This window comes from Meleagris gallopavo, chromosome 13 (genome assembly GCF_905368555.1).
Source record: "Meleagris gallopavo chromosome 13, MGAL_WU_HG_1.1, whole genome shotgun sequence".
Taxonomy (NCBI): Eukaryota; Metazoa; Chordata; class Aves; order Galliformes; family Phasianidae; genus Meleagris; species Meleagris gallopavo.
In genome coordinates this window covers 5667298-5694026 of record NC_139416.1, presented here as the reverse complement: position 1 = coordinate 5694026, position 26729 = coordinate 5667298, and the positions used below count along the sequence as shown (strand labels likewise).

General features: G+C 39.4%; 1 protein-coding gene across 4 annotated transcripts in view; it reads left to right on the top strand.

The window, feature by feature from the left end:
* The window catches only part of NKD1 (NKD inhibitor of Wnt signaling pathway 1), a 137790-nt gene that overhangs the window by 95693 nt on the left and 15368 nt on the right, over nt 1-26729 (top strand). For all 4 annotated transcript variants that reach the window (XM_085234890.1, XM_085234888.1, XM_085234889.1 and 1 more), the window contains 2 exons: nt 16536-16642; nt 19172-19267. In XM_085234890.1, the coding sequence (XP_085091016.1) occupies nt 16536-16642; nt 19172-19267 (203 nt within the window). The remainder of the gene's footprint in view (nt 1-16535; nt 16643-19171; nt 19268-26729) is intronic.

Genomic DNA, 26729 nt, shown 5'->3' with positions numbered 1-26729 from the left:
AATTTTTCACATTGAACAGAAAAATAGGTTTCAGTGAAATAAGGAATTGTGTCTGCATCATCTACATTGCGGCTAAGATCATTAAGTGTTTGTATGTATTTAGGATATGTTGTGCACACCAGATAAAACACTTCAGAATGTGGAGAAACAAGAAAATGGAGGTGCAGGCAGAATGCTGAAATAGATTTTGAAAGATTCTCCATGTTATGAATATCTATCTTCTGCTTCTTGGGGAACTAGCTGGACATTGGTTGGGGGTTGTGAGGAATTGCTTCTGCATCACTTCTTATACACATACATATATATATACACACACACGTGTATATATATATTTGTGTGTGTATATATAGTTGTAATTGTTTTCTTTTCCCTTTATCTGTCTTAGTAAGTAGTTTTATTTCAACCCAGGAGTTCTACTTGTTTGGATTTTTTATTTATTTTCTCCTTCATTCCACTGGGAAGGGGGGGAGTGAGCAAATGACTGCGTGGTGCTGAGCCACCTGCTGGGTTAAAGCACAACAAAATGTTTCATTATTAGCATCACTGCACTTTTCTCTTCTGCTTGTAGTAGGATGTAACTATAGTAAAAGATGGCGTATTAATTCTCAGAATTATAGTAGAATCTATTTAATACAGGATATTAAGTGCCAACAAGGTGAATAACTTGATTTTTTTCTGTCTTATTCTTTCTTTTGCTTACCTCTAATTATTTCGTAGTTGTTGTGAAGAATTGTGTTGCTTAGCAGTCAGAATATAAAATAAACAATATTTTTAAACTAGTCAGCAACAGGACTGTTTTTGTTAGATTTATATTTAGGCTTTTCAGCTTAATATTAGCAAGAGCAGTTTTGCGTTTTTACTTCTGATGCACCTCATTTCTTATGAAGTAGCTGACATCACAATCTTTACATATGTACAGGTGTAACGTGTTTTGTATCTGTACATTCATGTAATCCAAAAGATTTGGTAACTAGCTTCAAGATAGGGCGATGTGACATGCTGAGAAATGGTTAATTGGGCAACTCTCACAAAGGACACGAGTGGAAAAACAAAGCCTTGATCCCACCTCTACCATGTGTCAAGCAAGCATCACTGCACTATGTTCTGCCTTTATAAATACACAGTAGGGATGGGGACAATTAGTTTAAGGGGAAAAAAAATAAAGATTTCACATTAGAAGTATCATATAGTATTAATTACTTGAAATTATTTATGTCCCACCTTTCCTCTAAACTGTCCATCTGTTTCCCAAGTACAAAATCATTTTCCTCTTCTCATAGTATTTTGACCTACAATGCTTACTTTATATATATTTTTAAATTATTTATTTTTTAAATCAGGAAAACTGCTGATGAAAAAGAAACATTTCTCACATTTGAAAAAAAAAGCACAGCAGGTGCCACAGTTCTTCTGGATGAAGGAAAAGCTATAGCATTCACATTTGGAGACCTTATTGGAGAATAAATCCAAGTTCTTTAGAAGACTCACTGAAAAGACAAAGTGGCAATAAGAGAAATAATTGAATTCCTTATTTTGTTTTACATAGCCAAGTTCATTACCTTTTTTTTCTCCCTCTCTTTTTTTCATCTCTTAGCCGTCTGAGCAGTACAGATAAAAAGAGCTCTCTTTGCTGGATTTAACTTCTGTGTTGTTATGTAAAGCTTGATCAAATCCTTTCGTCTTAACAGACTTAACTGGCCAACAGCAAAAGGCTCGGGATTCTGGGATTAAGATTGTATTTGGTAAGAGGACTGGTGCATTAGTGCTTTCTTTTGAACTATAGAAAGAACAAAGTAAACATCAAAAGCATTAAGCCATGAGAGCGGATTGTTGACTCAATGTTGCTGCATGACAAGAGGTTAGAACTCAATAGTGGCGACTCTGTTTACTGAGTGCTGTGCAGAAAGAAACAGTTTGACCAGTATCGTCCGTTATATCCAGCACCTGCCTCTGATTTCACTGTGGGGAAAACTGCCGAAAATTGAATTTTTTAATTTTCTCTTACATGGTTGGTAATTCTTCTTGATAGGAAATGGACTGATGGAAACCTCTATCTCTTATTATATTAGTCAGTCATATTCTGATTCCCTTCTTCCTCTTTCACTAATAATATAAAAATAATTCAATTAGAAAGTTTCTATAGTGGATTTATTTGCAACATTCATTCCAATGTTACCAGTGCTCTCTCTATTTCAGAGACTTTCATTTGTCAGACTTAGAGTACTTGTGATGTGCAGTCTGCCATGACTATGTATACACTTCTCATGCTTGTTCATACAGATCTGCTACCCAGCAATATCTGCATAGGCAGCTTGTCCTTCAGTCTTCCCAGCTAGGATAACTAGGAGCATGGATTTACCTCATCGCTAGTTAGAATAGTATCTCAGTGGAACTGAGTTGACTGGGGATGGCTCTGGAAGAAGTTGAAAAATTAGCACGGATGTTAGGAGATATTTTTCATTTCATCTCAGTGGGGAAGCCAAAGTGGCAAGCAGGAACAGAAAATGGTGTCAAATAGCAAGTCCCTCTTCCATCATGATGATACACAAGTGGCTCAAAGTTACCTGTTTTTTTTTCAGTTGCTAATGTGTTCAGTTGTGACACCCAGTTGTATCTCTGCTCTTCAAGGTATAAGCAAGCTTCTTAATGAATCATTCGAGAGACCTGCTCTTTCTCCAGAATGTTTTTCACCTCCTTTCCCCTGAGCTTTTGGGAAATGGCTACAGCTAAGCCTGTGGACAGGAGAGTTTTCTTGTCTGACCACTCTGTGTCTGTATGAAGTGGACTGTCATCTGGACATCTGAACCCTGTTTTCTCCCTGCCTGTAATTTCTGAACCAGTAGCAGGAAAATCCCACTCTGACAGAGACTGATCACAGAAAAGAGGCAATTTCCTAGTTCTGGCAATACAACCTCTGTAAAGCCCAGTGGGATATAGCTATCAGTCCTCATCAGCTGCATTCTGGTGTTAAAGGTGAAATCTCTAAACTCAGGAGACACAAAACTTATCACTCAAATTAGGTATGTGGTAATGTGATTTCTCATGTCACCATTCTCTTGAAAATGATGACTTAAGTGTTTCTGCTAACTAGAAATCTTACACATCTGTCAGATCAGTCTAGTCCTGTACCTGTCAGAGGAGCTGCCTCATCTGATAGCAATCTGCCCTGTTTCATTTGTTACTCAAGGATGACGTCTTGATTATTTTTCTCTTGACAAAAGGTTGGAGGTGCACCAAGCATGCTATGGAAATGCAATTTGCATGCAATACACTTCTTACTTTACTTTTTTGTTCATCTTAGTTGCAACACCTTTCTGTAACCTGCTAGGCTGAGCTATGAGTCTGTAACAAAAGACAGTTTTTTTGAGCTGCATGCACCTTCCTAGTTAATGCCTCTGTTTATTATGTTTTTTCATTGATTTTCTAAGGCATAAGTAATTTCCTGTGTATTTTCATGAAACATCAGTACATCTATAAAAACACATAGACTGCATCTTGTACACAAATGAAGTTGCTTTATCCTAGTACTGTTGTTATTACTCAGTACTATTGATGTACTTCTGTTTTCCTGTCATGCTCTTAAACCAGATACCTGTTCACCACTGATATTGCAAATAGGGCAAATAATTCTACCATAAAAGCACTCTCGTGGTCAGTCTGGGTCGGTTGCTGTATGTGAATTCAGCATTTTAATGACTTGTTGCTAAATCTCCTCTCTTACCATGGATTTGCTGTACACAGGTATATGCTACGTGACTGCCTCAGTCTGATGATCATTTGCTCACTGGTTGAAGTTTTTTCACTTGTCAAAATATTTCCAATGACTCTTTTCTACTACATAAAACAAAATGAAAGAAATTTGAGAGATACCTTCAGCTTCATGCTGTCCCACTGGTACCAGCCACCCATGTCCAACACACAAGCAGTCCCTGCTGGACTGGCAGCCGATAAGCCAGGGACCGTGAGCTGGAAGAAGTACCAAAGAACACAGAGGGAGGAGGGGAAAGGAGCAGTGGAAAGTGCCAAGAGAAAACTGCTTAGTTTGGCAGTTAGAATAAAAGTCACCAAAGAACATGAGACTGGTAGGATTAGCAGAAGTTTTCCTGTGGTCATACACAGATCCAGGAAATTATAAAAGCAGGTAGGCTGTTTGCCATGAGTGGGAGGAAAATCTTATGGCATAAGGCACTTAGTTTTTTATTTTTTTTAAATTGTACAAGTGCTTCTTAACATTAGCTGTTCCATTTGAGGGGGGTTGGTATTTGGATCAGAAGCTTTTACTTCTGGAGCTGCTGTTTCAAGTGCAGCCAGGTCAGTAGTGATGAAAGGCTGTTGCCATCCAATGGCTGTCTGTAGCTGCGTGCAATGAGTTAGTGGTCTCCAGGTATTTCCAAAACAACCCTCTGTGCTGTCTAACAGCTCCTATCCATGCTGGCAAGCAGAGCACAGAATGGTGCTGAAAGGGGAGCTGTTCTGTCACCTCAGAGGTGAGCCTGCCCCTCGCACTGAGCCACTGCTGTGCAGAGGGAACATGCTCTGCTGCTCTGTTCCCTGTGCACGGGTATCTCTCTATGTAGCTGCCAGCCCCCCAGCTCCTGCTGGTGCCGCCTGGTTGCTTTTGATAAACGGTGTGTTTTGTTTGTGGTTTGAGGATTTTGATGTGGTTATTAATTCTCTGTGTTGGACTGGGAAGATCACACCTGCTGTAAGTAATAGTTCTACAGCGATCTCTATATTCAGATCATTCAGCAGTCCTGGGAAGTGTTTATTCCTCAATGCAAGGACACAGTGGCAGAGCTGAGAACAGAGCCTGGGATTTCTTGCATCTATGCCTGTTCTTCTATCCCTTAGAATGTTATGGAGAGAGGATTTGAAAATATACTACACAGTAAAACTTTCCTAAGTTACAAGTGGTCTCTGTTCTTTAGGGTGACTGAAGAAAGCCAGATTTTAATATTAATTTTGTGTGAAGTATAGAAAGTATTTCTGTAGAAAACCAAGGTAATGAAAAGGGAAATCAAGAAGTACTTCAAGAAGCAAAAAGTTGACACTTAGTGAACACCTTACACATGGAAAGCTTTTAAAATAACATTATATTTCTGTTTGAGCGTTTATAACAATATTAGTTTTCTATAGTTTTTCCTTTTACATAAGACTGCAACTTTTCCTACTTGAATAGAGAAGCTAACGCTCCTTCTGAGTTGTCATTAAAAATGATCAATTAACAATAAGTATATTCATTCACTCACAGCTCTGTGGCAGTCATGAACTATTTTGCTAGGAGACAAAAAGTCTCTTGGAACTGTAACTGATGAAAACTTAAGTCTAGCTGTTAGTTGGGTTGCTTCTCCTCAAGGATGCATATGAGAAGCAGGAGAATCAAAGAGCAAAAGGAAATAGCTTAGGAGATCTCATCAAAGAGAAGGACACTATAGCAATTACCTTCCAGATCCCAGAAGTGAGCTTAGACAGCAGACCATGGCATCCAGCTGCTTGTTCACACTAGTGTATGAAGCCTGAGGGAAGCTCTGTGTAGGAGGACTGAGACAGGGGCAAGAAATGGGTACCAGTGACGTGAGACTCATGCTCTGTGCATGAGAGATAAAAGTACTGGACCTGAGTAATCAGGACTCACCAAATCAGTCTGGGACATTGACTTTTTCCTCAAGATGTCAATATTGTGATTCAGAGAAGGAGCATGTGTAGGCATATCCAAGTGAGCTGTTCCTTTCATGTAGGTTGGGCAGCGATCACTGTGCTCCCAGGAGTGCGTGCTGGTGCACAGCTGGCTGCCCACTGCATGGGTAGGGCTGTCAAACAATTATCACTAACCCAGGTGGCTGGGTTAGAGCTAGCCAGCTCTGCCAGTCCTGCTCCCCTGCCTCAGCTGTAGTGATTGTTCTGGGAGGCTGGGGCTCAGGTGCAAGATATGCCATCAGGTACACATGGCAAACTGATGACCTCAAGAGCATTTGGGAGAGATCTCATGTATGGTGCAGAGGTAAAGGTATGTTACTGTAAGTGTACAGCAATATAAAAATGTTCTTGAACTTTGCCCCAGGACATACACCACCGAGAACAAAGAATGAAATATGGGAACAAGTCAGTTTGGAGTTTGAAAACAATTTCTTTGGAAACATGATGAATACCAGTGGTTTCATTTATTCTACTTGAAGAACAAAGATCCTTTTCTACTTTTAATTTCCCAGCAACGATTATTACCAGTTATTTTTCTTGTAGCTTTGACCACAGATTGTGGAGGTTTTATTAAACATGTTTTTGAAAAGTGAGTCAAAATGCCATTCTTCTCTGACTCTCTTGTGACTCTCTCTTTTTTACCCATGTGAAACTAGAGCATATTTCCAGGCAAAGATTTGGGGCCAGATAATACTCTCATGCTGGTGTTCATGGAATTATTCCAGGTTTTGCTCTTGTAATTGAAGTAAGTTTTGGCCCTTGCTATTTCAGAAGATAATATATTCATTTCAAACTTCTGGCCTTTACATGAAACATAAAATTCATTTTACAAACCTTGAATACTGTATTCAGTAGGCAACAAGTCCTGCTTTAACTCCCAGATATTCCTAACATTGCCCATTCTCTTGTGTTTGACTTGACCTTGACACAGTCTGGAAAGCAAGTTTCAGAGCACTCCTTTTGCTGAGATTTTGATAGCTTTCTTCAATAGGCTTTTGTTTAGATCCCGTGTGCATGCTCCTGTAAGACCCTCCCACCTGGAGGGGTTTCCTATCTCTGTGTGCCTGATGTGAGGGTATGGTTTATGGCAGGATTAAATAGTTCTTGTATTTCTGTCATGCATTTAGAAGTAGGAGCTATCTAGCTGGCATTTAATTCAGGAGTCATCATTTTATGTGGATGGCTAGATGGCTGCCAAGCTAGATAACTGCCTGAACCTTAGCACAGGAGAGCTGAGACACAACAACCTGTCATCTTCTGAACCTTACAAACACACAGGCATGTACATGCAGACATACAGAGGCAATTTCAGTGAAAGGCATATTGCTTTTGCCCGTTGCTGTTCCAAATTCAAAGTGTGTATCAGTCAGGGTGCTTTTGTGTGCTTCAACTCCACTTCTGCTGCAGTAGCTACAGAAACCCAAAGTTTTACCTCACCAGGCAGAACAAGTGCCCTTTGTTACCTAGACAGATTACAGCTTTTTCTAAAGTCTGCTCTTCATAAAAGCCCAGCTTGAACAGTGGAAATTCTGACTTGCCTCAGATACTGAGGAGACTTTTATAGTTTCAAGTAGCTCCAGGGTTATATTTTAAAAGTTGAATTTCATCACATGTTTCAAGTTTGGTGGAAAAAAAAAGACATGATATTTTTAGCAGAAAAAAGACCGCCCCACACCTTTTTTCTCAACAGATGTTTCATCTCAATCATATCCAAACCTCAAAGCACAAGTAGCAGTCAACCTTATTCTCCTGTGGAGAAAAAGATAAAATGTAATTTGTTTGGAAGAGGCTTGGTTTTTTTTTGTTTTTGGTTTTGTTTTTTTTTCTGTGTGTGTGTGTGTGTTTTGTAACCACAACTAGTTTGTGAGTAAAAGCAAATAATAAATGCAGCACTGTGGGGTTGTGGAAATGAACCCGAAGCAATGTTTCTGCTCTTGAAAGAGCTCAGAGTCCAGCTGCTCTCGTTAGATGGAAAGTCCCAACCCCCAGCCTACCAAAAAAATAGAAATTAGATTTTTCTTTCTTTATAAATCTGATCCAACAATTCAAGTCCTTTCACCAGTAAAAGATGTCATAGAAAGTGCCCAACTTTGTACAGCAAAAGATTTAAATCTGTCAGGGTAACGAAAAGAGAGAAGAAATCGTAGCTGTAAAACAAGATACCCAAAATTAGAAGAGCTGCTACCTAAGGAATTGTCATGGGGCTCTGGAGCAGCATGGCAGCTGGGGCTGGGCATGGGGCTCAGTGCTGAGGGGAGCCCGGGCACCCTGAACTGTGTGCACAAAAAGTTTATTTAAGGGAAAGCTATAGTCCCTCTTGAGGATCTCTAGTGTGGTACTGCGGACCCTTTCATCATCTGAGTCAACAGGAATATGAGTCAGCAGTGGGTTCTGGAGAGCCAAGTGCGTCCAGCACTGCCAGCCTGGTGAGGGAGGGGGCTGTCCTGCTCTGCTCTGTGGTGAGGGCAGGTTTGGATCCCACAGTGTAAGGACATGAAACCCTTGGAGGGTGTACAAAGGAGAGCTACAGAGGTCGTGCAGAGTCTGGAGGACACGGTGCAGGAGCAGCTGAGATTCTTCAGTTTGTGTAGCCCAGAGCAGAGGAGCTGAGGAGAGGCCTCAAGGAGGCTGCAGCTCCGCACAGGGAGCTCTGCGCTCTATGACAGCAACGGGGCCTGAGGGAATGGCATGGAGCTGTGTCAGGGGAGGGCAGCTGGGGGTTAGGGAAAGGGTCTGCACCAAAGGGCAGTGGGCATGGCCCTGAGCTGCTGGAGCTCAAGCATTTGGACAGGGCTCTCAGAAATATGTTATTGTTTTTTGGGTGGTTTCTGTGGAGCCAGGAGTTGGACTCAATGATACTTGTGGGTCCAACGTGGGATATTCGACGTTTTCTGTAGAGTTCTTACAGACAAAGGAGCCATCCAGGTGCAAAAGGATGTTCTTGGCAAAGTACTGTTGAGATGAAGACTGCTTCCCATGCCTGCAGCAGGACCCTTCAGGAGCTGCTCCGAGCACCCATCTTGTCTGGCCCCAGCTGCCTGTGCCATATGGTGGCTGCTGTCTGGGCCCTGCTGCAAGTAGTGATTGCTGACCAGATTTCAAAACATTATGTCTGAACAAGAATTCACAATTATGCTGTTTAGGAGGATATTGCAGTTTTCTACCAAAAGGTAGCTGCAGAGGGAAGCTAGCTCTTCATGCAAAACACATGGGGGCTCTAGAACAATAGGACGGGCTGGTTCACCAGTAAGCATGCTCCAAACTGTCTCCTCTTACGCATTTTGAGCAGTGTGTAGCACAGCAGACTTCCATCTCTAATTCTGATCTTTGGGCTGCCCAATAATTATTAATAATAGTGCATTTGCTGTGTAGAAATAATTCCTTGTTTTGAGATCTTGTGTGCTCTCTAGACTTTAAGTAATTTGGTGGTGTCTAGCCTAGACAAAATTTTATTTCACTGAATGTTTTACAGAATGTAAAGTATCACTTCAGTATCATTCTTCACTTGCATCTGAATATGATAAGGACATGCTTGTGCATCTATGCGTACTTGCTGGACTGTTAGTTACTATATTGCTTTCTATTTGTATGATCTGTTGTGGATAAGTCTCTATTTTCCCCCAGCTCTTGCTGTGAAATGTAGGACTCTGCAGATGGGAACACCAAACCTGCTACTGAATATTAATTATCAGAGAGTTTTTCAAATGTGCATCTGATTCAACACAGCCAAAATAATGTTGCTGTACAGGTCCACAGCACTGCTCTCTATACAAGGCTAATTTTGTGAGTCAGAGTGATGTTCTTCATGGGAAACATTTTTGATGAAATGAGTCTTACAGCTCAAATACCTTCAGAGGCCCTGTTATCATAGCAAGGTGGAAACAGGATTTTCCCATTGAACATCTGAGTTAGATGGGAACAAGTTGATATCAAAGCCTGCATTATTAATAACATTACCTACTCAGTCTCCATTTGAATAAAGGGTTATGTAGTGTCTGTTTTTTTCTTCTTTTTCTTCCTTTGTGAATCTCAGGGGAAAAAAATCTGAGGAGACAAGAATTTAAAGACAGAACATCTTATGTGAACATGCATATTTGCAGCTTACACTGTGAAGGGATTTTCAAAAGCAAAATTATTACCAGTTACTAACCAAGATCACTGTATAACTATTTTTAGAGAAGAGAGATCTGGCTTCTTTTGCTTTCAGTTACAAATGATCACTTGGTGTCCCCATCTGTTCAGCAACAGAATTCAGCACTTTGTAGGCCCATTCAGGACTCCAGGTACACCTAACACTGTGGTAAGCTGTCTGTGTGACAGTGACAGCTGTCACTTAAGAAGTACTTAACCACATTAAATAGCACATCTAGTTGTAGCAGAGTTCTACTAATGTGGCTTTTGATATGCCCACTGATCAAACACAAATGTTGCTGCTGCAGTTGTCATCCTGACTGTTCTGACCAGAGTTTATGAGTTTCCCTCCTCCCTCCCTGCCCCCAACCTCCTTTTAGGTAGAGGAGGGGTGGGAGAATTATCTTCTTTGATCTCCAGTGAGGAAGGGAAAAAAAAAGACTGTTCTGTTCAGGCTTTTGGCTAACACAACAAACAGTGTTTAAAATTTAACTTTGCTTAATTAATTAGTAATTCTGTTTAGTGCTGTCTGATCTTCATCCAAAAGGTATTTTGAAGCTTGAGAACTGAACATCAAAGTGTATTAGGTGAAGATGGTCAAGTAAGGCATTTAATCTGGCAGTTGTTGATGAAATGCAGCCAGTTGGGGAACTAATTGGAAAAGGGAATCATAATCTGGCAAAAATTCAGCAAACTCCCTCCCTTCAGCAAACTCGCTCTAAAGAGTGCAAGAAATCTGGGTTTGGGTTTAAGCCTGTATGAGTTATGTGCTAGCTAGCAGAGGAGAGAGACTATGTTGTCTTTGTGTGTGCATCCTTAGTACAAATCCTTTTTTTTGGTCGGGAAATAAAAAAATTTCCTTCAGCCTGACAACCAAAACAAGACACCAGAACTAAACATGTTTTTGTTTGATGATTCTATATTGAGCTTTGTGAATTTATATATGTGAAGTTATCAGGAATGATGTGAATTTGTGCTTTGTGGGAGGTGGTGTTGCACAGACCTGTGAGTCTGAGTACTACTTATTCACAAGACAAAATGCCATGTGATAACATCTGAGTGAACTTCAGTGTAGCAATTCTGAGATGTCCTAACAGTGACTTGTCTATTAGAATCTGATGCGTAAATGATTGAAACATTTTGGGTTGTTTTTATGGAAGCCATCACATGTTCTGAATCACCATTTCTCTGTTCTGTGCTTAATGTCTCTCTCTGGTTGGGCGCTGGCAGCAACTCTGTGATTTATTTTTCTTCTCTGTTCTGTGATGTGTAATCAAACCCTTAATTTGTTTTGTGACCAACATGTAATGCTGAAACAGAAGAAAATTAATTCTGTCCATATTTTCAGATCAAAATACCTATCCTTGACTACTACGAAGCACTGCTGGTACAATTCTTGCTGAATTGGTTTTGTCCCACTGGACTTAAAATGGACAATTAATTTCCCTACAGTAAGTTTCAGAGAAGGCAGCTTGATCTTTGTTGTTTTGAAGGGTGTGTCTAATTCATCAGCTTCAGCTTTCAGCCAGAGAAAGTTGAATACATGCTTTTGGCAGTGACCCAGCCAGCACGAGCCTGTTTTTCTATGTATTCACTCTTCTGGTGGCTGTGTAACAGGAATGTTACTCACTGCTCGGTCCAATTCTGCTTATGGGCATTAGCCACTGGAGAAGAAGACCTTCGGTCAAGTAAAGCTACCTCCACCAGCGATGTATTTCAGTCAACTCCTATGGAATAAAACCAACATGTGTGCTTACTGGGGATAATATTTCTTAATTCCTGGCCTCCAAGAGAATCTAAAAATGAAATCTGAATGTGAGTTTAATTGTTAACTATGGGACTTCTCAAGAACTATCAAACATAGTTGTTATTCCTCTGGTTCTTGTGCAGTCAAGTGAAGAATGTCAGTTGTGTTTGTCAAACCTGATTTGCAATGAAAAAAATGTTGACAGGCCCAGATAATTTAGACATCAGAGACTTCAGGAATAACAACAGTTAATTCTCTTTCTATCCCTTTGGTCCTCATTGTCTGACTCTTAAGTTCTGCTGTGTCTGCTAGATCTGTAAATTGGAAGTGAAACCCTTGCCCTGTTGACGTCAATAGGAATTTTACTACTGAGCTCACTTGGACCAACTTTTTGACATTCAGTTCCACCAGTCAAATGCTGCTACTGAGGTTCCATTTGAATTCTTACCGAACTGCTTGTGACTTTGTTTCTTTGCCTTGATATTATCTTTTCACTTTAAAATTTTCCTTTTTTTAGTCTATTCCCTCACAAGACTCAGATTCTAGAGAGTAGTTTGTTGTTTCCCCCTCTGCACAGATAACTGTCCCATTGTTTCTGCAAGATTAAAGAATTGCTTAGAATCCAATCTGTCCAACTTGAAGGGAAGTCTAATAATATTTTACTCCAAAAGATTTTGTCTCACGTATTCCAGATGCTGACAAAAATAGGTGGCATTTTTGTCAATTCTCCAATTTTACCTTTGCTCTGCTTTCTCTCAAAAATTACACAGTAATGAACCTGACGTTAAGATAATAGTTACCTAACATCCAGTCATAATTTATCACTGTGTAATTGCATAGCATCTCCCATAGTTCTGCTTTCAGAGTTAAGGCCTGTGATCCATCAAATACCTTTCTAAATGGCTGTCATCCCAAGTAGACTCTGAAGTAGTTCGTCTTTAGCCCGGGTGCTCCTAACTGCTATGTAAATTTTGCCTTGGTAGCTGTAACTTAAACATGAGCATTCATCACAGTTGCATCCTTTTTTGTTTCTGGCCACAAGATCTTCCTAATCCTGTTGATTAAAATGCACAGTACCATTGAAAAACGGAGTGAAGTTGCCCTTACTTTGAGGAAGAAGATAATTTGCTACAAAGCATGGTGCTTTGCTCGAAGGACATTTGGAGAACTCTGAAATGGCAATCCACCTGAGCGAAAGTTTAAAGTCACTTTTTTGACATGAGTGCAGCCCAATTTTGGCTCTCTGTTTTTCCCCCTCTTATTCTAAGATGTAATGTGGAAGTGAGGGAGGAAAGCTTTCACTGCGTGTATTCGATACTCAGTGCACTCAGCGCAGCAATCTGGGATTATTATTTTTTCTTAATTCCTAAGGAGCAGTTGAAATTATTACCTACTCCTTTTCATAGAAATGAATAAATCTTTGAAAAAAAAGACTTAACTTAAAGGATAAGCCTTTATACTTTTAAACTGGTGCTCATTCTCTTCCTCTCTTCCTCCCCCCCTCAATTATGAGCAATTGTGTGGTAGTAATTAACAATCTTAGAGAGAAACATCTGCTAGTACACTTAAGCCAGTCAGTTTGTTTTTCATGAAAGAATGGTATTTCACAATTTTTCCAAGTTAATATTTTTCCTTTATTGTCTTTCCAATTTCAAATATTGTCCAGACGCATTTTTATAGTGTCTTAAGGTTATAGAAGTGAATACAAGACCATTAATAATGAACAAGAAAAGAGAACATCATAAAGAAAACATATGCAGTATTTCAATTCATGAAACATTCTGTTAGGGAACATTGTTTTTGAGAGCATATGGTTATTCCCACAAGAAGCAATAAATATATGTATTTTTTCTCCGGCTGTGGATTCCCACTACAAGAAGGGTAGGCTTCTCAGTATATTAATCTATACAGAGCGTTCTTTCTGTCAGGACTTGTTATCTGAGTGGGGAGGTAGGTAAGTATTTTTGCACAGATATTTTGTATGTGGACCTATTTTTGATGGCCTAGACTTTGGAAACACCAGTCTATTAATTCTCCACGCTCTTTTGAGATAGCAATCTTGTCTGGTCTCATTTGATATCATTGGCAGAGCTGAAAGGAAGTTCACATTGTGAATACAGCTGAACCTTGGCATGCAGCTCACTGGTGGATCTCTGTTTAAAGGCTGCCAGTTTCAACTGTCCCAGGAAGACATTCTCATTTCATTTATAAGTAGGTTCAGCATGTGTTTGTATCCTTCATGAAATTGAGAGCATGTTAATAGTTGAAACTAAGTATAGAGGCAAAATACCAAATATTTTTGCTTCTTGGACAAAACAGTCGCATTCTAATCTATATATTTTTATATGTTCATTGGATTTGGATACGGCACACAAGGATATGCAGGCAGGCACATTATTTGATCACTCATAAATATTACTTTAATACCTCCATATTCTCCTTTAAAATTTCCTCATTTAGACTTCATTTTTCTATGCTGAATGAAACTTGACATCAGGATGAGATCACCAGATTCCCCTATTTCATCTGAGCTCCAAAATGAATAACTGATTTCAAAGGATAATTCCCTGGAGCAGCAAGGCCAATGAGTTCTTCAGATCAAAGGTCAGCAAAGCTCAAAGAGGATAATTTCTGGCATACAGTATTTAAACTCTCTCAAGGAGCGTACTGCAAGAAGTATCTTCTTCCTTTCCCAATAGTTGAACTCTTGTTTTTTGAGAAGACTAATTTGTCAGAGCACATTTTTCCTCTGTTACATAAATTATACATTAAAGTGAAAGCTTCCTATCTGAACACGCATACTGTACATCCAGAAGGTTTATTAAACTTGCCAGTGGAAGGGCTGTTCTGAACTCAGAAGGTACCTCTGTGCCATTGGCATCGTTTCTCTCTGAAAAACCCCATGGCCTGGAGAGCTCTGGTGCTCCATGCACACGCACGTGGCTTTCAGTGCAGCACAAAAGTGTAGTAGTGAATGCTCCACAAGATGCTTCAACAGAAAAAAATCCATATATAAACAGAGCACTGGGGCAAGGAACAGTCACCTTGTGCAGGATCTGCTCCTCAGTTCTCTTAGCCCAAAGTCTGAGATGCTGAGATTTGAGATGCTTGTCCCTTGATAGATAAAAGACCCCTGTAGAAGTCTTTTGGACATTATGTATATCCTTGTACACTTAAAGGTAATTGTGATAAGGTGGATTTTTTTTCTTCATTGGTTGTCCAGTGTTCCAACAAAGCTAAGGGTCAAACCAGACTGGCTTTCATTTGTTTCACATTCACTAGAGCCAGATTGTGAGGGACTGTAAAAGTTCCCCATGCGAGTGTTTCAGTTAGGTTGGTTAAATCTGTCCATGTGGGGAGTTGGTCATTGATATGAAGGAGCCACTCAAAATTCCGGCACACAGTTAATAGTTAGGAAGAGCCTCTGTTAAGTAACTGCTAGTTATGAATGCCCGTGTTGCATCTTCATGTCCTGGTGTTTTCAGAATAAAGCAACTTTGCTGACTTAGGAGAGATAACCAAATGTCCTTTTTTATTTGTTTTGTGATGTTGTTGGTGTGTGTGTGTTTGGGGGGGGTGCATAGCTAGGAATTTCCAGGAATCTGGAGTTGCATTTATGGGCAAAGTGATTATAAAACATATGGTCCTTCAGATATACTCCAGAGTTCTGTATGCACGTAATGTTTATCATATGTGCTTTCATTTTGGTAAGCACTCTACAAAAACCTCATTATAAACAATCTCTGCTCATCTGATAACACCAAATTAAGTGGGCAAGGAAACAAACTGTCACGATGTGAGCTTTTTCTTCAGCTGAACTTCCCAGTTAGCTATGTTTGGTGTAGAGAAACCCAACATGTGTAGAGTAGAAATCAAAGTCTGTCAGTGTGTGAGTATGTGTATAATGCAGTCTGTGTCTGCAGTGTGGCAGTGTGACTGCTGAGGCAGAAATGCTAGCTTTTGGAAATTCTGAGAGTATAAACTTATGGGAAGATTAATTTGAGGGTTTTTTTTTTGCATGCAAATGCTGCAGCACAAGATAAAAATACTGACTTGCAGGTCCACAGTCTAACAACATTTATTTGGAGGGGAGAAAGAAGAATTACTGCTGTGCTTAATGAGGTATGGCCATAGTATTGTTGGCAGAAGTATATGGATGTAAAAAAAAATATCTAAAAAGTTCCAGACTAGGGTTGAAAATCTGTGTATATTCTCATAACTCTAATGTATACAAAATTAATTTTCTTCAGATTGAATTTCATCATATGCAGGGCTGAGTTCCTCTGTAGGTGCAGAGGTGCAGCTATTAAGTTCCTGGACATTTGTCTCTTAAGCTGCTTGTATATGTGACCTGCTGATATGCTGTGATATGTGTCTGATAGCTGATAATATTTTGATGCTTTTTATGAGTACTACCGAATCATGTAAGTGCAAATGTTTTAACTTAAAATTTAGGTGAAATGTGTTTTTTCATACATATTTTTAAAGAAACCACAGCTTTAATCATTTTGGCAGGTTATTGTTACCTTTTAAGGTTTATGTGTATTTGAAGAGGGAAACTGGAGCAGAAAGAGGACTTCATTTCAGCTTCACTACTCCAGTCACTGCTGGTGAATGCAATGTGTTTGGCAACATGTCACATACTTACAATATTTTGCAAAATTATTCAACTTATTTACAGTAACAGTTCTGCTGACTTACATTTTCATAATACTCTGTTTGAACCTCCTGTGACTCTAGTGATATTTATAGGAGTGTCTGTGTACCAAAAGCTGTTGCTAGATTGTCTGCTGAAATTATCTTAGATGTGAAGTGAACACAAAAGCAAATCAAGTGTAATGATCCTCTCACACAGGTTTGCTGAAATCAATTTCACATATATATGATGACAAAATTGCAAAGATAAGACTACTTTGACATTTCCTTATAAATGTTTTTTTCTTAAATATATTTTTTGCAGTGGCTTTGCCTCCAGAGAAGACAGATGGAGTTTGCAGTGGAGATGAAAAGAAAGCAGAAAAAGAAAGTGACACACGCGCAGGTTCCAAGAAGCAACTAAAATTTGAAGTAAGTTTTCTGTATTCTAAAGTTTTGCTGTAGTGACATAATTAAGGTAGAAAAATAGCTTGTAGATCAAACAGTGCATGTACATAGCTCTTTCCAGTGATAATAGGTAAAGGGTGGAGTATAAATGGTACAATTCTCAGTGTCTTACTGTTGGTGATATTGGTCTTTTAGATTAGTATGTTTTATTTCCAGGTTTAAATGGAATATGATGATTCCTTGGTAGGCTCTGAAATGTGCAGTAAGAAGAGGTGTTCATTTTGATCCTCTATCTACAATCCTTTTAGAAGCAATTTATTATGCCACTTCTTGTGTTATGAGATCTTATGAGATTGACTTGTGTGGACTGTTGCACTTGGTTGAATCTTCTTGATGTAGAAGATAGTTGTAAAGCTTCCTTATCCATCAGCCTCCTGTGGCTGGGCCTCCGAAGTGAAAAGACCCTCACATGCTCCAGTGGATATCCACCTGATCAGACGGCAGGAGGAAGAGGATCCTGGGGGCAATAAGTCGGATGGTCTGTTTTCTTGCAGACATACAAAAACTGCCAGACATTGTGAGCAGTTGGCAGGTTTTGTTTGTATAGGGAGTAATTTAATAAATATGAGTATTGAAATGTGCTGTCATCCAGCTAGAGGGTTGTCTGTCTTGGTGAACAGAAAGATAGTCTGGTACTGGCAAGAAACAGCACGAGTTTTCATCTCTCTGCGCTCCAGCAGACATGGCAGATTTCTGCCTTTCAGTGCTGTCAGCCTGTCACAGTAATGAGCTTTTCATTCCTCAATTGTTATTTAAAAGACCACGCAGCCACCTTGCAGCATGGCTGGGCGCTCATTTCCTTCTCCAGAGCAGGTTTAGTAGTCTGGTACAATTTATTTTTTACTGTTTTAGGCTGATTAAAAGGAGGCAGCTCAGCTGTTGCTAGGTGCTGGTGTGCCTTCAGGGGGAGGTGACTTTCCTGCCTTTTTTTTGCAAAGCGATAACTCTTTTTTGTAGGCACACTTTATATTCTCCTTTGAATAGCAGACATTTGCAGACAGGAAAGGCATGATAAATTGCAATTAACAGTGCCTTGATATTTGAACACTGGAGGACACCTGTCAACATGGTTGGTGCCAGTAGAGCTGGAACTCCACCGTACCGGCAAAGTCTGTGTTTGTTCCCAAGTAGTTCTTGGCATGCCATAAAGGTTAGCACTTGGTACCAGGCTCCATGACTAATGCAGGGAAGATTGCCACGGCTCTTAACTAAGCAGAGCACATCCTCACATAAAGATGTTATGTTAGGCAATGTGGGACAGAGAAGGATTAATCTGTGGCAAGGAACCAAGTATTGATATTTTTTCCCCTTGTTCTAGAAATGAAAGTTTTCTATGTAAGCTAGGGGCTGTGAGATTGGTAAATGTTTGAAAGGCGTAAAAGAATCTGAAACATGAGTGCTGAGACAAGAGGTCTAAATGTGAGGTGAAGGCGATTTGGCTTTTAAAGGTGCTGGAAATGTTTGTGTAATATGAAACGGTGTTTCCACAGTAGAGTGTGGGGCACTTGGCAGCTTTCAGCCGGGCTTGTTGCAACGGAGAGGAGACTGCCTTTGAACTCAGCAGGGGACAGGGAGACGGGTAACTGCTGTAGGGAATTGGTTTCAAGTCAGAAGATCAACCAGGTATTTTGAGCTCTGTCATGCTGAAGCTATTCAAAGCTGTTTATTTTACTTGTATACAGCGACTTTCATTTTAATTGCACTGTAACTTTTCTGTATTGTATTGTTGTGGCTCTGGATAATTCTAATTGCACAGGTCTTGAGAGAAAGCAAACCATTTGCACCCAGGTGACCAAAGTCAGTCAAAGTGCATCCTTTGTTCTTGACTGAAGGCTTGGTTTTGGTTTGGGGATTATTTTCCTTGAACAAATTGATTCGTTCAGGCTTTCCCCAAGTCATGCTCACTAGCAGAAGCGTGGCTCAGTACAGGCCAGGCTCCCGGCTTGCTGCTACCTGCCAGCCCCTGGGCAGGCTCTGCTTCAGGAGCTCCGTGGCACCGTGCTGGGCTGCGCCAGCTGGTGGCCTTTGGGTGTCAAGCATCTGATGGGTCTCACTGGTGGGGATTTGTGCTGTTTTGTATTAATGTCCGCTCCTGGGGCCATGGTGTCCTGCGTCATACTGTGACTGTTTCTGTTGTCTTTCTCTTTCTGACTTAAGCAGAGTTTTCTTTCTCACTTTTCAGTGAGAAACCTTATTATGTTCTAACAGCTTCAGGGACCAGTTTTCTTTCTTTGTGTTTTATACACTGAAGTAGAAAGTAGTATCTTGCAGATTGCTGGAAGCCTAGCCTAAAGGAGTTAAGATTATCATATTATTATGATGAGAATTCTTCTGTGTGGTGGACAGAGGACTATCTGGAACATATCCTGAAAGCTTCCTCCCATGAGAGAGGGAAGGAGGGAGGAAGAAAGCAAGTAGCCTCCTTCTATAGAGTCTCCTCTGCAAACAGGCCTTTTGCTTCAGGTAATCAGCTGCTCTTTGCATGTTTCTTAGGAATTGCAATGTGATGTGTCTGTAGAGGAAGATAACAGGCAAGAATGGACCTTCACACTGTATGACTTTGATAACAACGGAAGAGTCACACGTGAGGTAAGCACAGTACAGCTGCCCCTTTGTATGCAGCATTTGCTAGCAAGAGAAGTGTTTTATAACAGGAACATTTTTTCTTTTATGAAACGGAAGCGTCCTGCCAACTTAAACAGCAGTTTCCTTGGACCTTTCCCTCTTAGAAACAATCCCACCAGTAGCTTACTGTTTTAAGATGAACTGTACCACTTTTGAAGCTGTTGTTGTTTAATATCTGGGATTAGTCTTTTAAAAAATAGAGCTGGCATTTGGAGGGGAAAAATATCTGAAGCAACTGAACAACTAAACACATTGTCAAAATAAACCCCTGCAAATGTATATTGTTCTGGCTTCCATCCTGCTTTTCAGAGTTAAGCTAACCAAATAGCAAGGTTGCTTTCTGAAATTCTTTCCAGTAGGACTGACTATACTGTTCTGTTGTTTTCATGAATGTTAGGCTGATCTTTGCTTTCTCTTTCCAAGTATAAATAGTGTTCATGATACTTGCTGCAGTTCCAGAGTGGAAGAATGCCTATCAAAGCATACCTGTGTGTATTTTTTTATTATCAGGATGTCTTCAAGTTGTATGTCATGAGAAAATAAGAGGCCAAATAAAAGTTTGTGTAGATTAGAGTATGGTCTTTTTCCCATCCAGGCTGAATGAAACTTCTAGAAGAGTGTGTTTTATTTAGATTTTCCATATTGTGCTGTCATTGGTTTTTGTTGCAACCTGCTTACTGGCTCCCAGGCCTTTAGGTAATCAGCTGAAAATTGACAGTTTGTCTTTGTGGGCACATATGCTGATATCTATGACAATTACTAAGAAATGATTGAAAGGAGTAAGGTAATACAGAAAGTGTACTGACATTAGACTACTAAGTAAAGGGCAGAAATCTAAAAGCCTAGAAGACTAAAGCAAATCTTTTCTGACGTTTATAATAAGTAGCTAAATACAGTGGTTCAAGGTTTTTAATGTGTGCGTGAGCATCATTTCTAGCTTTTTGTTGTCCCTACTGATAGTGGTTTGAATGGTCAAATAAAATCTGTGCCCCTCATACAAGACAGCGAACAGAAACAACGTTGCAGACCAACTCCAGTTTTCAATGAGAACTTAAGCTATAGTGAGAGAGAGGGGGGCAAGGGGAAGAAAGGAGGAAAAAAAAGAAAAAAAAAGGTTTTGTCTTTGTTAATGTATGGATGTATGGAACTGACAGCAGAAGAGTTAAGTAACTTGCCTGAAGTCTCACATGAACCTAGTGGCAGATTGAACTGCGATCCTTTGAGACCCAAGGCTAAGTCGTCTACCTGAACTGTCAAGAAAGGGGAAGAAACACAAAACACAGCAGAACCAAAACCCACACACATGGGTGTCTTTTACATTCAGGCATGGAATTCCCATTAACATTAGTGGGAGTTCCATGTGCTGAACATAATGAGAATATGCTTTTAAGTATGCATACAATAATTATTTGTGATTATGTGGTACACCAAAGGGTTTAATTTGACTGTACTTACAGAATATGTTACAGCCAAATTCTGCTTCTCCCTGGTACGAGAGCAGGCTGCAGCTTAACTGAAACAAAATCTGTGCAGAGATTGAAAATTATACTATGCTGAGGTCTGGAGGTTGCTAGAACCTGTGCCAAAAAAAAAATATTCTTTTAACCAAGGGTCCTACTAGGTTGATAATTTTCAATTGTTTGCATGTGACCGAAGATAGTAATTAATAGTAAGCACCATTGCAGTTTTCCAGTTTTATGTACTACTTTTGCAAGCTGTTCCACTGTCATTTGTAGAAAAGATCTTGTTTGATTTTCCTTTGTTGAATCCAGATGTAATTTAAGAGTTGGTTATGCAAGAGTGACTAATGATAGCATCTCATCCACAAAAGAGGAGTTTCTGTCTCTTCATATGATACAGAATTGCTTGTTCTATTAGGTTCTGAGACACCGACACTCAACATAGCAGACTTGATCCTGTAGTCTGTTAAACAGTTCTGCTCCTGATCCAGCAAAGGGCTTAACAATGGCAAATGCTAAAAATGTGAACAGTTTCAATTAAAATGAATGGGACACATGCTTTGAGTTAAGTGTGCAAGGCTCATTGCTGGATCAGCAACAGAACGGACAGTCTGAGGAAGAGAACTGAGTTGTAGCAATGCCATTCAGTGAGCTGATGAAAATGCTTTAAGAATCAGTCAGCTTTTCTAAACAAAGGTCCAGTGTTCTTTTGAGAAAAGATTAGTATGGTTCTTTTCCCATCTTGGAAAATTTCACTTGACTGTCTCCTGGATTTATAATGGGATTAAATAGTGAGATGAAGTTTCTTGTTAGTTTTCTATCTGCAGATTTTGACTTGCTTTAAAAAGTGAAATTGGTGTTATCATCCTTGTTTTTCTTCTTGGAAAACTGAAGCACTGGAGAAGGAAGTGACTTGTCTGCCCACATCCACTTCATTTGATTCAAATGTGTTGTTTAAAAACTTGGACTTCATGTCCAGAGAGTTTCTAAAGGATACACAGTTTAAAATGAAGTTTGTAAGAGACATGTAGGTGGGGTGCGATATTGCAAGTGGACTGAGTGCTTTATTCATGAAAATGTTTGAAAATTGTAAATAAGAGATGGATTCAGTCACTGGATAAAGTTTCCCTTGGGCTTTACCCCATGACAAGAGCATTCAAATTCCATCTTAGTGAAATTTATTCTGGATCTTAACAACATTTTCAGAACTTAATACTGCTTTAATTTCCTTCTAGAGTTTTCTGATTTATTCTCTAGTCTTTCTAATTAGAAACCCACATCTAGGCACACTTCTTGAAGGGATATACCCATGGAAGCATAATTATTGGGACGACAAATTAGAAAATCAGCAGTAGTTTCTGTTCTCAAAATAGTGTTTTTTCTGTCTTAGAAGATGATCATTTTTCAGTCCTTTTGGCATAGTGAGAGATAATTTTTCCTATTCTAGTATGTATATGACAAAAGTTGGCTAATAATGTTTCCCTTCATTCCATAGACCATAAGAGGACAATTCATTATGTACCACAGGTCTTTTTAGAACTGACAGCTGCACTATAATTATCTTCATATGGATATTTGTAGTCAGACTTGAAACTTGGATAATTGAACTAATGTGTTTTGATCCATGAGGTTTTATGCTGAGCTCTGTGCGTGTAATTATACTTCATAAACATGGAGCATTTTTTTGCAGTTGGTTCTTTCTTGGAAAATATCATTGCTTTGGTGAATAGCTGCAGAAATAAGCACTCCAAAAAAGTTGCTCGTCTGGAGTGAAAAAGTAAAATTTAAAAAAAGTGCGAATATATTCTAGACTGGTTGTTCAGTAGATAGCAAGTGAAGCTCCTTTCAGCCTCCAAATAAGGACGATTCAAAAATTTACATGATCAAACAAAGCTGATGTTGCAACAAAAACATCCTGCTGTATGTAAAAATCAGACTACAAAGAAGGTACAGATAAGACATTTGTACTTTTCTTTTTTCTGAAGGAGACATAATGAACTGATATTGATGTTTCTCTTCATACATTTTTAATGCTGAAAATGTTCTTTGTATTTTACACTAAATGCTGTTGTTTTTTTTCTCTTCTGTTTCTTTCCTTTTTTTTTTTTCCTTTTTTTTTTTTTCCTTAGATATTTTTGCTTGTATCTTCCTATGGGTGAAAAAGCATGAGGTTACTTCTGCATTCAGAACTCAGCACCAAATCTTTGACATTGGGAAGGATACTGGCTTTTCAGGGGGTAGCATTTTGTCACCCTGACCCTTCACTTGAAATTAGCTGTTTTTCTCTCTGTGACCATTGCATTAACTCATGATAAAAAAGCAATGATTGAAACAACAGGTAGAGGAGTCATGTCTATCTGTATTTGAGGGGTCATCATTTCAGCCCCTTAAATTGGTGGATTTGCACAAGAGAGAAATGTTAAGAAAAAATGCTTTCTGTTTTCATTTTGAATCGAGTCAAAGGCAACACTGGACTAGCAATGGTAATTAGAAGCAAAAAAAGAAAACTGGGAATCAGGACTTGCTAAACAACATAAGTTCTATAAGGAATGAAGAATCCTTAAACATAATTTGCTCTTGTTCTTTCTCTTGGACCCACTAGTTTCTCTGAAGTTTCTAAATTCCTATTAATCTCCTACTGGAGATCAGCAAAGAATTCTGCAGAAAAATGTGTGAGTGCACCACGCATGTGTGGCCTATACTGTATGTTTCTTAGTATTTCTAATGCAAGAATTTCCAGCTATCTATTGAAGTTTCTCTTTTTAATATGCAATTGTTGTTAGTAGCTGCTTGAAAAAATAGGATGTGAGAAACAAAGATTAACACTGTTAAACCTTTCAGCCCTGGAAAAACCAACTGTGGTGCTCAATAAGCAAGACACAATTAAATCTGAATATGTCATTTGCTAGTTGTTTGGATACTACCCAAAAAGCCTTTGTTTTTCTCTTTATGGAAAATTATCACAGTTTCAGCTTTCTTACTTGATTAAAATAGCTATCCCAGCAGAAATACTGCACGCTTGCAACCTTTCAGAAGTCATTTGGATTAGCACAGTCCCACTAAATACAATTAGTTTGCTATAAAGGAGAGAGATCTTCTTTTCTTGTTCTCATTTCTCTTTACTGTTTAAAATAATAGATTATAAATCCACAATGATTTTTAAGTATGAATTGTTTAAAAGTACATTTCGGCACAAAAACCATATTTTTGGGACAGTGGGAAACGCTAAAAAATATTTATTTTTCATGTTAAAAAACACAGATGTTTGAGACGTGGGCTGGAACTTTGTGCTGGAGGTGCTGAACTGTCTTAAGGAAAGTAGCTGTAAAATGATGTGACTAGTAAGCACGGTAATATGCTGTGTGGAAAAGCGTGTTCTTTGGATGCTTTGGTAGATGATCCTGGGACATGTTGATCAGCCTGCCAGAGGAGAGGGAAATTTCACTGGGTTTTATTCTTGATTCTTGGCACTGAATTTCTTGATGGTGAAATGCACAAGTTGGCAGGTACAAGTCAAGCTTCATCCATGGGTTTAAGCAGTTCTTTAGGAAATGTAAATATAGATGATGTTTAGTGGGACAGGTTTCAAGAGGAACGTAAGTCACTCCCATCTGCCATGAGGCTTCTGGAAGATTACAATTATTTTGGAGGTAAATATAGGCATAACTGTGAAACACAGTTATTGTAACATACTGTAATGGTCTGTGATTTGGCAGATGCCATTACCGTGCTAGTTGCCCAAAAAAGGCTAGGAGAAGGTAGTTTCAGTCACAGATCAAAAGTCATTCCTACCAGATCAGCGCCATAAGGAATTTGGAAGTGAAGCACCAACTGGAAAGCAGCACAAGGCTCAAGCTGCCTTGTAGCTTGTACCTCCTCAGCCAGGACTGTGATAGATGGTAGAACAGTGAATGACCCAAGCAGGTTTGTTGACCAAATCAGAACTGTCAGTTTGCTAAGACTTTCAAGCCCAAACTAGGACCACAAGTAAATGAATCCTATAATAAAAATGTTATTGTTGGTATTCAAAAGATCAACACAAGCATTAAGTGGTTACTTATGGATATCCCTAACCTCGATCTTGGTTTATATCCAGTCTAACGACCACATTCATTCAGTGCCAAAATGCAAAGCAGTTCAGATTGTTGTGGAAGAAGCTAAGTATTAAACACGTAATGAAATGCTAAGGCAGCAGACTTTGTGGCCACAAGATGTCCTGATCCCTTTTGCAGCCTCTTAAACTTCTGGGTGCCTGGACATTAATTTGGATTGACCCATGTTCTTTTGGCTGTGAGGTGCAAATTGTCCTGATATGATGTGTGCATATATTTCTGATTTGCCAAGTATGTGTCACACAAGTACTGCATCTGGCCTTCATTGCCAGCATTTGGGAGTGCTTTTAAAACTGCTGAGTCAAGTGGCTTGACAGACCCTCACAGAACAAGAGGGACAGACTGTATGCCAATTAGCAAGTTAAACCTCATCACCAGAAAAACAAGAGTGGATAGTAAAGACGGCTTTGCTATTGAAGTAAAAACAAAGGAAATGATAAGCTTGTACAAATACCTGGTGTAGCTGGAAAAAGGGAGGGAAATAGATTGTTGTGAATGAAAGAGTTGATAATAATCTCTTGATAATAGTTTTGCATAGAAAGATGCCCTGTTGGCTAACCAACAGTTGTTGTGGAATGTATGGGAAAAGCTCCATTTCCCCAAGGTGCTGAGTGTGTGAGGCTCCATTAACAATAAATGTGCTGCTGTAATACTCTGCCAAAGAAGAGGTTTGGTTTGTGGAGGTGTAGGATTCTAGCAAAAAGCTTCTAGAATAAAATTTATGGAGAGTATATAGAAGACACGCATTTTGTTTGTCTGTTCTTAACTGGCTGCATTTTTCTTTTAGCTGAAATAAAAACTCAGCCCTTCTAGCTAGCTGTCAGATATGACTGCGTCTATCTAGAGGTCTGGGTACATTTCAGATTAGGGTGGATGTGTGAGGAGTGAGATGTGTTAAAGAACTGTGACGTGACTGCTAGATTGTCACTGAGCAGTCTTCCTCATTCAGACTTTAGACAGTGATTCTTGTCAAGGGAATGGAAAGTGACTATTGGTATGGCAGTAACAGCCCATTTAGAGACTTGTGGTGGAAAAAAAAATACTGCTTTTTAAGAATATGTTGTCTTCAACTCACACATCTGGAGAAATTTCACTGAGTGCAGAAAAATTCTAGAGCGTACAACTTAAGACAAAGTCTTGGCCTTCAAGCATCTAATTATTGTTCTGCCAATGGATGGGGTTAGACACCAAGAAGTATGTTTATTTTACGTTTGCTTAAAGCGATGAGAACAAGTGAAATGATACTGCAAGAATAAAACAGAACAAGGTAGCGCACCCCTCCATTACTCCATAAGATCAATTACAGTGACTAAGAAAAGGTACATCACCAATTGCCCTAATACTTTACCATCATCCAGATCCGCAGTCTCTGGGGAGTCCTAGTTGCAGCGAGGATTTGGAGAGCCTTTCCTGGCAACTGGGAGGTCCTACGCAGTGCGTCCACTCGTAGGTGAGGTCTCCAACTTTGCTACAAGAAGCTCCAGCTTCTGTATTTGAACAAACAAATTTATGTGACAGTTAGGCAGAAACATCTGGTTTCATTCTCCTTTTTTGGATTCTACCTCAATCCTGGCTAGAGCTTAAGGAGGAACCAAGGAAGTTTTTGTACTAGGAGGCCTTGACGCTATTCTTCTAAACAAGGAAAGGTTCGTCCATTCTCATAACGCTTTATCTAAGCTACATCTCTTGCAAATGAGATGTTTTGCTCAAGATACATATTTCACTAATGATCATACATATTTCACTAATGATTGGATACTGATAACGCTTGGTTGTGAGAGTCACGTAGTGGTCAACTTCAGTTTGAGGCCTACTGTTCAGTCCTTAGTTCTTCAGTTATTCAATCTGGCTACT